Source organism: Lampetra fluviatilis, chromosome 18, assembly GCF_964198595.1.
Source record: "Lampetra fluviatilis chromosome 18, kcLamFluv1.1, whole genome shotgun sequence".
Taxonomy (NCBI): Eukaryota; Metazoa; Chordata; class Hyperoartia; order Petromyzontiformes; family Petromyzontidae; genus Lampetra; species Lampetra fluviatilis.
In genome coordinates this window covers 1,495,054-1,508,104 of record NC_136292.1, presented here as the reverse complement: position 1 = coordinate 1,508,104, position 13,051 = coordinate 1,495,054, and the positions used below count along the sequence as shown (strand labels likewise).

The 13,051-nt window shown below is 43.8% G+C and overlaps 1 protein-coding gene across 1 annotated transcript; it reads left to right on the top strand.

The window, feature by feature from the left end:
* The first annotated feature begins 540 nt into the window (after positions 1-540).
* On the top strand, positions 541-11,949 carry LOC144937064 (heterogeneous nuclear ribonucleoprotein L-like). Its single transcript, XM_078864302.1, has 14 exons — positions 541-697; positions 3,386-3,504; positions 4,737-4,980; positions 5,601-5,686; positions 6,832-6,928; positions 7,128-7,200; positions 7,590-7,652; positions 7,775-7,878; positions 8,509-8,691; positions 9,238-9,359; positions 9,659-9,860; positions 10,006-10,063; positions 10,717-10,836; positions 11,303-11,949. Exons 1-14 carry the CDS (start codon positions 677-679, stop codon positions 11,359-11,361), a joined length of 1,551 nt encoding a protein of 516 aa, XP_078720428.1. The 5' UTR covers positions 541-676; the 3' UTR covers positions 11,362-11,949.
* The last annotated feature ends 1,102 nt before the right edge of the window (positions 11,950-13,051 follow it).

Here is a 13,051-nt window from a genome sequence, read left to right as displayed (position 1 = left end):
TAGATAAAGATTCTGATTTATTTACTCTTAGCTACTTGCTTCCATTGTTTCATATTTTGCAGTCCTATCGACGTTGTTGTTGTAATTCGCTGACCCGGCCCCAACTGGACATCCGTAAACAAAATACTTTACAGCTCTTTGGATTGCTCCATCAGCCTGAATTGGGAATTTTATTCCCCCTCCCCCACCTTGCCCCGCCCCCTCCCCCACTTTACCCCGCCCCCCTCCCCCACCTTACCCCGCCCCCACTTTACCCCTCCCCCACCTTACCCCGCCCCCTCCCCCACCTTACCCCGCCCCCTCCCCCGACCTTACCCCTCCCCCGACCTTACCCCGCCCCCTCCCCCCACCTTGCCCCGCCCCTCCCCCACTTTACCCCTCCACCACTTTACCCCTCCCCCCTCCCCCACTTTACCCCTCCCCCCTCCCCCACTTTACCCCTCCCCTCTCCCCTACTTTACCCCTCCCCCCATGTCCCCCCCCCACCCCTTTGCCCCGCCCCACACATTCCCCCCCCCCCATCTCGGGCCTCTTCATCTTCCAGAAGAGGCAGCAGGCCGCCTTCCCGATCCGCCATTCCCATTACCCGCGAAAAAACAACGCGCCCCTCCTCCTCCTCCTTCATCTTCCTCCTCCCCCGCGGGCCCCGTTGCCGATTCCGCCGAAAAGCAACGGAATGGACGACGTGGAGCATAACGTGAGCGACAATTATCGCACTGCGGCGGGCGTATGTATTTTTTATAAAAATATAAGAATCCGCTTTGTTAGAAAACAACACGGGCGATGATTACAAAAAATAAGAAAAAGAAACCACCGCGATATTGAAACGGAAATTAAACAACGAGGGCGGGCGAGCGGCCTTGAGGGAGGAGGCCGCCCGCGTCGCTCCGCGCTTTCTTTGTGAGCCTCTTGGCTGCAGCTGAAAGCCGCGGCCTAAAGCCTGGACTAGGCCTCCGCGCAGCCTTGTTAGCTGATCGTAACGGGACTATTCGTATCTACTTTTTGTTTACACGTTGCCATTAGTCGCGGGCGTATTTGCAATTGTTTCGAGGCGTGCAAAGCACGGCGAATTGATCGGGACGAGCGTTGCGTTATGATCGAGTTCGCGTCGAGTTTGCGCGACACCGCGTGTTGGGGGGCACTGGAGTGCGTGCATGGCTAACGGCGGCCATGGGGGGGGGTGAGGCTTTGGGGTGGAGGTCAGATGTGGTGAGGGCATGGGTTGATGGGGGCATGGGATGATGAGGGCATGGGTTGATGAGGGCATGGGTTGAAGACGTAAAATGGTGAGGCAATTGGTTGGTGAGGGCATGGGTTTGGTGAGGGCATGGGTTGATGGGGGCATGGGTTGAAGACGTAAAATGGTGAGGCAATTGGTTGGTGAGGGCATGGGTTTGGTGAGGGCATGGGTTTGGTGAGGGCATGGGTTGATGAGGGCATGGGTTGATGAGGGCATGGGTTGATGAGGGCATGGGTTGATGAGGGCATGGGTTGATGGGGGCATGGGTTGAAGACGTAAAATGGTGAGGCAATTGGTTGGTGAGGGCATGGGTTTGGTGAGGGCATGGGTTGATGGGGGCATGGGTTGAAGACGTAAAATGGTGAGGCAATTGGTTGGTGAGGTGGGGGGTGGTGAGCCGTGGGTTCGTGTGGGGTGAGCCATGGGTTGGTGTGGGCGATAATGCGTGGGGTGTGTTGAGGCATGTGTTGGTTATGTTGTTTGGTGGTGATACATCGGTTGTTGAAGCTAGCGGTGGGGAGGTGTGAGTTTGGTGAGGTGTGGTATAACATGGGTTGGTGAGGCGTGGGATTGAATAAATCACAGATTACAATCTGATTTTCGAGGTACGGTTAGTGAGGTGTGGGTTGATGGGGTGAGGAATGGTGAGGCATTAATAGATGGAGTGGGTTTATAGGTGATAAGATTATTTGTTGGTAGTGAGTTCGTGCGAGGTGGCAGGGTGAATGGATGATAATGGGTGGTGAGGTCAGGGATGGGGTCAGGGTTTGTGGGATCCGGAGAGGAAATGGTGTTGACTCATGAGTGCTGAGGTCTGTAGAGATGGGGTCAGGGATGGCGATGGTTTGTGAGGTCAGTGGTGATGAGGCTCAGGAGTGATGGAGTTATTTGAAGTGAGGGCGAGGTTAGTCACTGGTGGCAGGAATCGGGGACGGTGAGGTCTGAAACGGTTATTGGTAGTGAGTGATCTGAGTGGTCCTTTAGTCAATGGTAGTGAGCTTGAGGGAGTTAACGTCAGAGGAGGCAAGGTCATGGGCTGGTGATGTCAGGGCTGGTGCTGTAAGTGGTGGTGAAGCCGCGTTGATGAATATGTCTGTGATTATATCTTAAAAGGTGAGGTCAGAGGTCTTGAGGTCAGCTTTGTTGAGGTCATGGGTAGTGGCGTTATGGATGATGATTCCATGGGTAATGAGGGCATGGGGGTGGTGAGGTGGTTGGGCCTTTTGGATGGTGAGAGCTCGGGGGTGTTGATTGTGGGTGCACGTGGTGGTGAGATCATGGGGCTTAGAGCCATGAGCACCTGAGATGAGGGTGGTGTGATGGGGTGTTGGATAGCTGGGTTATGGTCTCGTGCAGGATTCTTCAACTAATGGCCTGTAAGCCAAATGTGGCTTGCGGATGCACTTGGAGCCCACCCTCGCCGAGACGTACATATTTGTGAGATAAAATAAATAAACATGAGATAAGACACCTGAAGACAAAAGTACACAATTGTCACTTCTGCAGACATGACATTATTTCATGTGACCTCATAGCATCTGTACACATGGCAAATAACATATCTTGACCTGACACCACATGCATATTTTATCATGTGGCCTGCCACAAAAAAACAAGATCTAGGGGATGATTGTGGAGATGGTGGTTAATATTGTGGGGTGGTGCGTGGTTGGGGTGTGAGATATTGGTTGTCTAGGGTGTTAGATTTATTTTGGGTTGTTCGAGTGTGGGGATGTTGAACATGTGGGATATTGGGAGCATATGATGGTTGTGGTGTGCAGAAGTGTTCCATCAAGTGGCGGTGGTGCATCGGTTAAGTGATCGAGTGGTGAGTCATGGGTTGTTGCGTAGTGACACAAACTATATAACCATTAGGTAGGCTGGTGAAGGCTTTTCACCACTGTTGGTGGAATTATTCTTGAAGAGTAACCATACCATTTTAAAATATTTGAACTTAAGTGTTAGTGGTAGCAAGAATTAATGTTATATTATTAAATGTGCTTATTGTCATTGATGTAATATCATAATTTTATATCTGGCTTGTGCAATGTTGGTTATGACAGGAAGAGGTAGGTGTGATGTTAATGATGTTACATTACATTTACCTGTGTGTGTGTTCTACTCCCATGCATGTGTTCCTTGCAGAATAATGTTGAGGACCCAAAGAAGCCGGCTCCATCCCCGGTTGTTCACATCCGGGGACTGGCTAGCTCTGCCGATGAATCGCAGGTCATGGAAGCCCTGCAGGAATTTGGAACGGTCAGGTATGAAATCATAAGCCCAATATATTTCCACTGCAACAGGGGACACATATTTTGATTGAATGGCACTGGAAAGAGTTGACAAGACATTATTATTTTGGTTACACTTTAATAAGGCACAGGCACCACTTTAGTTCTGTGGTACTGTCTGTCTTGTTGCCAGCTGTTGTGTTACTGTATTCACGTCAGTTCAGATTATGCATAAAACTAAGAATATAAATGTTTTAAAGAAAAGGATAAATATATTTATGATGGTGGAATTTTAAATATGCAGTGCTTCAGTGAATGTATCAACCTAAAAACGCAAATGTTATCAAATAAACCATTTGTCTTGCGAGCCGTAAATAAAACAGTACATGTTGATCACTTTAACGTTATTATTTGGTTTGTTTCATATGTGACACTTCTTATCAGGCTTGGCTATAATACACACATTTGGTTATTCATTGCGTAGCCTTAGTGAAATTTGGTTTAAATTTGATATCTGAGCAGGATTACTTTTGAATAATTTCAGCATCTCAAAAATGTTACCAGAAATGCTTTTAATAAACTACAGCTATATTATAGAATTTGGATTCCTAAGTTGAGTTACAGGTGTTGCTTTATCAATGATAATATTTAGTGAGCTTTGATGTTTATATGTCATGATGTAGCTTATTATTATGATGAGAACACTACTGGTTAGTTATCTTTTTTATTTTCCCCTCACAATAAATTCCAATGCTGTCAGCATCACGACTTCAGGTGAAGAAATTTCCTTTCGGAACTCTTGTTGTATGTAAACATTTTTTTTTTTATTGGGGAACGGCCCCAGAAGATGAATTTACAGATCTACTTATGAAGTCCCTTGAATTTGCATCTTTATCCATGCTCAGGCCACACTTATTTGGATAGTGTTCATGACATGTCAAACAAACAATTGTACACCTCCCTTCTGGAATATGACAAATTATAATAAAAACAATCATATATTATTTTTTCTTCTGATTATAAAAAAACATAAACAAAAGTCTATATGATTGTTTTTTGTGGCGTAGTTTTGAGTCAACAGAGTGAGAAGACCAGCAACTCGCTTCAACTGAGAACCTGGTTTAACCACAGGTGGCTGTGCAGGTTAAAACCTGGGATCCCAACGGATGCCGGCTTGGTGCTCTGAAACACTCAGCCACCTGAGCCACTCAATCTCCCTCAACAGAGGTTCCCTATTAATCACGGCTGCGTGTTGTGTTCCCCAGACACGTGGTGATGATGCCACACCGGCGACAGGCGCTGGTGGAGTTTGAGCGGCTTGAGGATGCTCGTGCCTGCGTGGCGGGGACGGCTGGTGACCCTGTGTATGTGGGTGGGCAGCCCGCATACTGCAACTTCTCCACCAGCCAGCGGATCTCGCGCAAGGGTGGCACCCCGGCCGACGATGTGGCCAGGACCAACCACATCCTGCTGCTCACAGTCAACAATGCTCTGTACCCCATCACTACCGTGAGTTGCCCTGTCTGATTGTGGACTCCATTTTGTCTTTAAAATAAAGACCTAATTTAAAAAAACGATGTATTTGCCCCCTTGTTGTTTTTATGTATCTAGGTGGTGACGTGAGTTTAAAGATTAGTTTAGGAGAAACAAATACTTAAATGGTGAATGTGTGCTGCCATAGGGCTGCAGTGATGTTATCGCATTGATTTTATTGCAATGTATAAAGTGCCGTGATGAGTGCCATAGTCGTATTTGCACATTTACAAATCTTGAAATCCCTGTTGTATAACCTGGGACATAGCTTCGGTAAGTAACTGCAAGATCACTTTTTGGGGTTTTTTCCTTTTCCCAAATATTTAACAAATAAGTGTTTGTGTTCCCATTGCATGAGAATGTATGCAAGGTAAAATGTCTTAAATGCCAGGTAAGATGTTTAATTCTATATTGATATTTAGCTTTTGAGTGCTGTTGTATAATTAAGGCACTACATGGGGAGCTATGAACCATCTCTGGTGACCACAACTGTCGTTTAATAATCCAGGTTGACTAGCAACAATACAGTTTCTCCTTGGGGAGCATCAATTGTTCAAGGTCAAGTTGGCTGAGTTGCTTTTCTTCTGTTTGTGCAGGAGGTGATTCACACGATTTGCAGCCCATATGGTGTGGTGCAGAGGATTGTTATCTTCAAGAAGAATGGAGTGCAGGCTTTGGTGGAATATCCTTTGGCATATTGTGCTATGTGTTTTATCATGTCGTACAATTTAAAAGTTAAGATGTGAACTTTAATCTACAACACATTGTGTACGCTATGTAAATACTTTGCCTCCTGTAATTTACTTGAACAGAGCCAATGCTTTTTCTTTTACCAATATAACAGGTTTCAGTCAACATGTGATTGAGTAGTGTGGCAATTTGGTAATGATTTAGCACTTGTCCTCCAGTCCTGTTTTTAATCCTTTAACCCTAACACAAAAAATGCAATCTCTTAAGGATGCTCGTGCGGAGAGAGTTCATTATAAATGTACAAAAACTCGAATTTGGTAGCTGTGCTGAGCTCTTGAGGAAGCATTATTGAGGATGGACATCTCTTGGTTTTGTCAATATGGTGAAGTAGGCATAATGGCATTTCAGTGAGTGAAAAATGTGGATTGAGCTTGCAGTTCCTGTTAACGGATGTGTGCATATGACTGAAAATCCAAAAGTAAAGATGCACTGAAACATTACACCAACATCCTTTATCATCATTCGCCGTTCTCCATGGACAGTGGCTCTCCGTCATATACAAATAGTTCTTTATTGCACCTCCTATTTAAAACAACCATCTAAATATTAACAATTTTGAATTATTAAAAACCAATAATCAACAGACTAGGTTAAAGGGCCACGACCACTCCCTGAAATAAAGGTCAACAAAAACAAACGATTGTATTAACAATCACATTTTCAGACGGACTTGTCAATGTGACAACGATTGGACATAAACTACAGGACATTATTAGAACACTTTCTAAAGACTGCAATGTCCTGTGTAAATTATGGTAAATAATTTTCCTATGTTTTGGTATATTGCATTGTCTAAAGTGCTACATATTTGAGCTGCAAATTCGAGTTTGATTCCTGGCCCCAGTTAATGTCATTGGTGAGTGGTGTCTTTACCCGTCCTGGATCCCTCATTTGCAAATTGGAGCTAAACAGTCCTGTTTGTAAGCAATCCCCATGAGCAATATGGCATGGGGAGACCATCATCTAGCAGTGGAATGACAAAGGGCTGTAGCTTTTTCACAATGTACTCTATTACTATGTTTTTCCTTTGGTGTTGTACTGATTACCTTTTAAGTGATTTCTCCTTAATCAGCGCACGTTTGATTCCATCCCAAGTGCTCAGCAAGCCAAGAGCTCACTCAATGGAGCTGATATTTACTCTGGATGCTGCACATTGAAGATAGAATATGCCAAGGTAATGCTGTATTATTTTAGTGTTATCGTTTATAACTACAGGGGTTTTATAGTTTTGCATTAGTTGATTACATCAAAGTGTTTAGAATGCAGCTATTTTTCTTCATTTTATTGATTTAAAAACTTCCAGCTTATATTTGCTGCTACTAATAATGCCTTGGTTGTGTGTGCTGTCTCTCACCCTACTGTTGGAACGGAAGCCTGCACGTCTAAATGTGTACAGGAATGATAGCGAGACCTGGGACTACACTTTGGAAGGTCCTTGTGTGCCGAGTAAGTAGCAAATTGTAATAATTTGTATCTATATATGTTGAACTTCTTTCTGAATTGGCATAGGATGATACACAAATGCTTTTGTGGTTAGGTTTTTAATGTTAGATGCTGTTAAGTGCTAAAAGTGACACCTTTCGTGCAACCGTTCATGTGCATATTTAAAATTCCTCGTGAATGAATACCCGTGTTTGACCACATGAGCTGCTTGTCACTGCAAATGGCTGCTGTTATACTATTAAACTAGTTGGGGGTTCATAGTTTCATACAGTACATACCCAGAACGAAGCATCACTTAAAGTTTAAAATTGAAACCACACTGTTGAAACAGGAAGTGGTTCTGTAACCTCTATACTGTTGACCGCTGCAAACTTTTGTTGTTTCTCTTGAAGATGGACAGCAAAAGAAGCAGCCAGCACTGCTCGGTGACCATCCGTCCACTATGCGAGGATATGGTAAATGCTGTGTGTGGAGCCACTGCGCAATTTATAACCTCGTTTTAAGATTAGAAGCACCCAGTCATGAATGAAAATGGCAGCTCAGTAGACAATTCTTGATGTGTGTGTTTATTCTGCAGGAAACCAGCAAGGAAGTTACTGCGCCCAGAACTACTCGTTCAATAACTACACTTCTGGCTCTCCTGGAAGCCCTTACAACCACACTGCGGAGGCACGTTTGGGGGTATGCATGCTGTATCTAGCAGGTTTTAGAGCAGGGTTGTCAACAGCCATTTTGGGGTTACCTTTCAGAGTAATGGCTTGCATTGGACGTCCAGTTAAATTTAACTCAAATGTTTTTCTGGGCAGTAGATGTTAAGTACGTGTTGTGGTCTGACTGCATGATTTAGTTGTGAATCTTAACTGCGGGAGTGGAAATGTGCTTGTTTCACTGCCATTGTACATTAAAATTGCATTACTTAGGCTGCATAGCGTTACTACGATCATTACCTTTCTGTTACCTGGGGACAATGAGTTTAAAAAAAATTATGGTATACAGTGTTTAGTTTGCTGATAGTGTTTGTAATGATGCATTGATGTGTGCACTCATGAATTAGTAAAAAATGTTCATGTAAGAAGTGATGTTTTGCACATTATATGCCAAGTTTACCTTTATAATAGACCACACAACTGATAGTGAGATGAAACGGATGATAACAAATACTAAAGATGGAAATGAAAGGATTGATTTAAAATAGAATCTCACCTTGAAATGTGGGAATTGTGGCTTGAGCAATGGGCCAAATTGTTGCATTGCTATTGTCATGGCTGTCGTTAGCCGATTTTTACTTGTTTTGTTTTAAACGTGCTGCAGTTTGGCAATGCGCGTCCGACCACACCGATGAGTGGACCGGGCACCTGTGCCCCCCACAACAACCCATGCCCCATGGGGGGCTCAGCTGCCAACCGCGTGATGATGGTGTACAACATGAACCCCAGCGTGATGAACTGCAGCCGCCTCTTCAACCTCGTCTGTCTGTATGGCAATGTCGAGAAGGTTAGAGGCACAACTTCGTCGTCGTTGGTATCTCTGACCAGCTGGGTGTCGTTTTGGCTTCGTGTGACAGTTATTGAATTTGGCTGCATTCTATTGATTCCACTAGCATGCATGGAATTTGTCATGACGATGTGATACTAATTGTTGAGATAATTTCTGTCTGCCAGCATTATAATTTCATAATCTTTTGCCAAGAAAGTCGTCGGATTATAACTATTCGAATTAGTATGGGTAGCATTTGTCCCATCATGATCATCATAATTTTGATCATTGATATTATTGCTAGAATTACATTAATGATTTCTTATTTTATCCAGAAAGTAGTCATTTACTAAGCCAATGCAGTTAAAGTGAAATTGGATTTTGTTATTTTTGGTCTGTGAAGGTATTCAGAATTGATATCTTTAAACTGTATGGATTAAAGTAAAACCTCAAATGTAATACAACTGTGCCAGGGAATTGACTGCAGGATAGTGTAGTATCCCTGTCTCAGGCTTGCAGTGTAAAAGGTTGCAAATTGTCGTGTTTTGCGTGTGACTGCTGCAGATCAAGTTTCTGAAGAGCAAGCCTGGCGTCGGGATGATTCAAATGGCCGATGCAGCTTCAGTGGATCGTGCCGTTGCAAACCTCAACACGGCACAGCTGTTTGGCCAAAAGCTCAGCCTCTCGTACGTACAGTTATTGCTTTTATTATCTATACATGTTCCTGTTGGTGTAATAGGTGTCGTTTATTGTTATATTTGTGGGAAGCTGATGTCCTATGTTTGCTAAGGCTAGCCAGTCCCTCCAAGATTTTCCCTTTGCAGAAAATTGTGCGTTAAACTGAGCTCCTCTGCAAAAGTAGCCCTCTCCTAATAGATAACTGATGTGTTTCTGAGCTCTTCATTGCAATTGTGTTGAAGTTGTTAGGTGTTATTTTGTTCGATTAGACTCCTTAACGTGTCTACTTCTCTGGTCTTGACGGCAGGGTGTCGAAGCAGCAGGAGATCGTGGCAGGCCAGGCCTTTGAGCTGGAGGATGGCTCGGACAGTTTCCGTGACTTTGTGGGCTCCCGCCACAACCGTTTCTCCACGCACGAGCAGGCTTCCAAGAACCGCATTCTGCCGCCGTCAGCCATCCTGCATTTCTACAGCGCCCCGCCAGAGTTTTCCGAGCAGGCTTTCATCCAGGCACGCGTCATTACGATGAACAATGAGCCAAGTTTGTTCAACGTGGCACTGCCTATCTTTGCATAACTGGTTGTGGTTAATTCATATTTTTTCTTGCGAATGCGGTTCAACTGCAGTGGGTAACATGCATCGGTTCTTATTTCAGATTTGTGAAGAAACTGGCGTGAAGAAGCCAAACGCCTTCAAGCTGTTTTCATCCAAGAGTGAGTTTTTCTTAAAGCATTTGCAAAACAGAAGTTAAATTAACTTGAGTAACCATGATGGTAATGATGTTTTTGTAAAGACCATGGTATTGCTGATAAAAACAAATGTGTGCCATTGCCGCCGGACTAATAATCACATTGAGATATGTGCAATACTCAACTATAATATTGAGCGGAATGTCTCCTAGGATGGAAGATTATGAACGCTTTCAAAAGTGCAAATGAGCATGCGGCATTACAGAGATGGGGAATTGCCTTTAACAGTAAAAAATACATTACGATTCATTGGTGCCAAAGCATTTAAAATGGAATGAAAATGTTATGCTTGACAAGACGCCCAATTTACTGTAACTTTATTTCAGCACCTGACGCTTTTTACTGTTCCCACAAAGGCTTGCTTTCATGTGGGTTAAATCCAGAATGAGTGGAAAAGCACTTGAAGCGTGTGATTAGATTTCATTGGATTTACACCTCAAATTAAGACTACTGTAAACATTTTAGCTAATTCTCAACCGAAAATTGATGCAGTCAAATGTACGACTTGTTAATTTTAAATAATAACGGATGAATCATTTGGTGTACTCTTGATTTTAAAGTTGTGCTGTCTGAGTGTGGACTAATGTAAATAAAGCCCAATTGTCCGTTTCACACAGATTTTGCGAATACATTATTGACAGGTGAAAGGACATCCTCTGGTCTGGCAGAGTGGGACATTAAAAACGATGCTACAGAGGTCGTGGCGGTGGTGAACCACCATCAGCTCAAGAATCCCAGTAAGTACTGACACACCTCTGCGTGTTTTTTTTAAATCTTGATTACCCTGATTGTACAAATTGTGTTTATAGCTAATATCCACAGTTCCTTGTTAATTTATAATGGGCAATATTATTAACGTTGCCGTTTGTATACATTGTTGCATCGTACAATTTTTGCAATTTTCATCAACCGTTATATACATTATTTGGGAGCCTCAGATGGTACTGCATTAGAATGCCAAACTATTTTCTTAACGAGTGTCTCAGGTTATGCAAAGAAAATCCACATGATGGGACAAATAAAAAATCAATACTTTACATCTGCAACCTATACACTCTACTGTGAACTCAAGTGCACAATTATATACGTAGGTCTGCTCCACCATCACCTGCTTCCAACGCGCACTGAGCCCAATAGGCATGTGGCACACCGTGTCAAATACCCAGGTGTTCAAATGTTTGCGTGCTTGCGTTTTCGTTACAGATGGGTTCTTCGCTTACACGCTGAAGCTCTGCTTCTCGTCAGCCCAGCAGGTGGCATGAAGCGCCCGTGGCGGGGCAAACGCACGCGGGGACTAGAGATAGAAACCCCACCGAGTCCGCGCACCCTCCTGCACGCACGCCCCTCCTCCCACCGCCCTCACCCGCACAGCCGTCAACTTGCACCGCCCACCGCGCACCCACAGTCCAGCCCTTAGTCCGACAAGCCGCAAACGACTTACACCCATGTCGCAAACTTGTTTCATGTCTTGATTTCATTTTTTTTTCGTCTTTTTGTCATGCAAAGGTGCAAAATGCACCCGATACTGTACGATTAGGGCCACGTTGTGAGCTAAAGTTTCGCACACAAAAGTTATTTTAAGAAAATGGTCAAGGATTTTGTTTTTGAAAGATGGTCGTTTTATTGCTTTTGACTCCCCCCAGGAAAATGAATGTAAGTCTGTTTTGGTTTGTACAGGCAGTTAATTATGTTGTGGTCTGTATGGAAAGTAACCAAATGTATAAAGGTATTTCTTTACCGCTTCACAAAATTCAAAAGAAAAGTCGTACTCAGATTTTTAATGTGATTTGATATTTAGTTACAGTATTTCATGTCGCAGTACCTGTCAATAAAGGGCTGGATTGGTTATGCAGGAAAATGTTTTGGGTCATTTTTTGTCTTTTCATGGCCTGCTTTGTGTTCTCATGTCAAATAAATTCTGACCCCAGCAAGTTACCTCATATTGGCTGATGGTAACATCACATGTTGGCTGGGGTAAATTCTATTAGTGTTTGCAAGGGTATATACATTGATATGCATATTCTAAGCATATCCAGGTTAGTGCATACAAGTACAAGTGTTAATTTTTCCTGAAATGCATTTTACAGAGAAGTCACTATGAGCTACATGCAGTTTGAAGAGAAAGTACAACTTGATTATTGTGTTAATGTGTTCGATATTGGGTATTCCAAACAAGACGACACGCATGTCTCTCCTCCGGCCGCTATGGTCCGGAATTCCACACAACTCTCATTGTCCGCTGCCCCCCCCCCCCTCTCTATTTAAAGCCTCGACTCAGTGGCGCTGTCTTTCTTTTTGTCATTGGAGGAGCGTGGTCAGCCCGGCGGGGCTGTTGTGTTGTCCGGCTCTCGTGTTTTTTCTCATTCATTCGTACCTGATGACGGTTGTTTGTGTTGCAATCGAAACGTCGTATTCTATGATTTGATTTGATTTTCTACGTGACTTTACCGAAAGAACTAAAGAGTAAGACGTGCATGCAAATTGCATGTCCATAAGCAAGTCTTTTGAAGATCCTTTATTTCATGAAAGGTGTGTGGATTTTAATGAACAAAAAACAGGGATGATGGAAGATGGTCAAGAGTAGTGAAGGGGAGTGACATCCAATGAATGGGAGGCTTCTGAGAGAACATTCATTGAAGAGATGGAGCGATAAAAGCTCGTTTGGAAGTGTTAGGTGGATTATTGCATCGCGGAATCGTGAGATGGAAACGGGTTGGGAGGCCTTCATCTGGCAGTGGTGTGACTTCGGCTGATGAGGAAAACGACCAGGAGGAGGTCTGATGAAGAGACGTTTCTTCCTTGAACATGAAATGGTGAGTAGACGACCTCTGAAAGTGTTACAATTAGTGAAATTATAAAAATACGGTGCGAGTATGCAGGTGAGCCACGCACTTACGACCTAATTGGTTCCTGGGCGACGCTCGCATGTGCAGCCGTCGTAATTGGAACCCT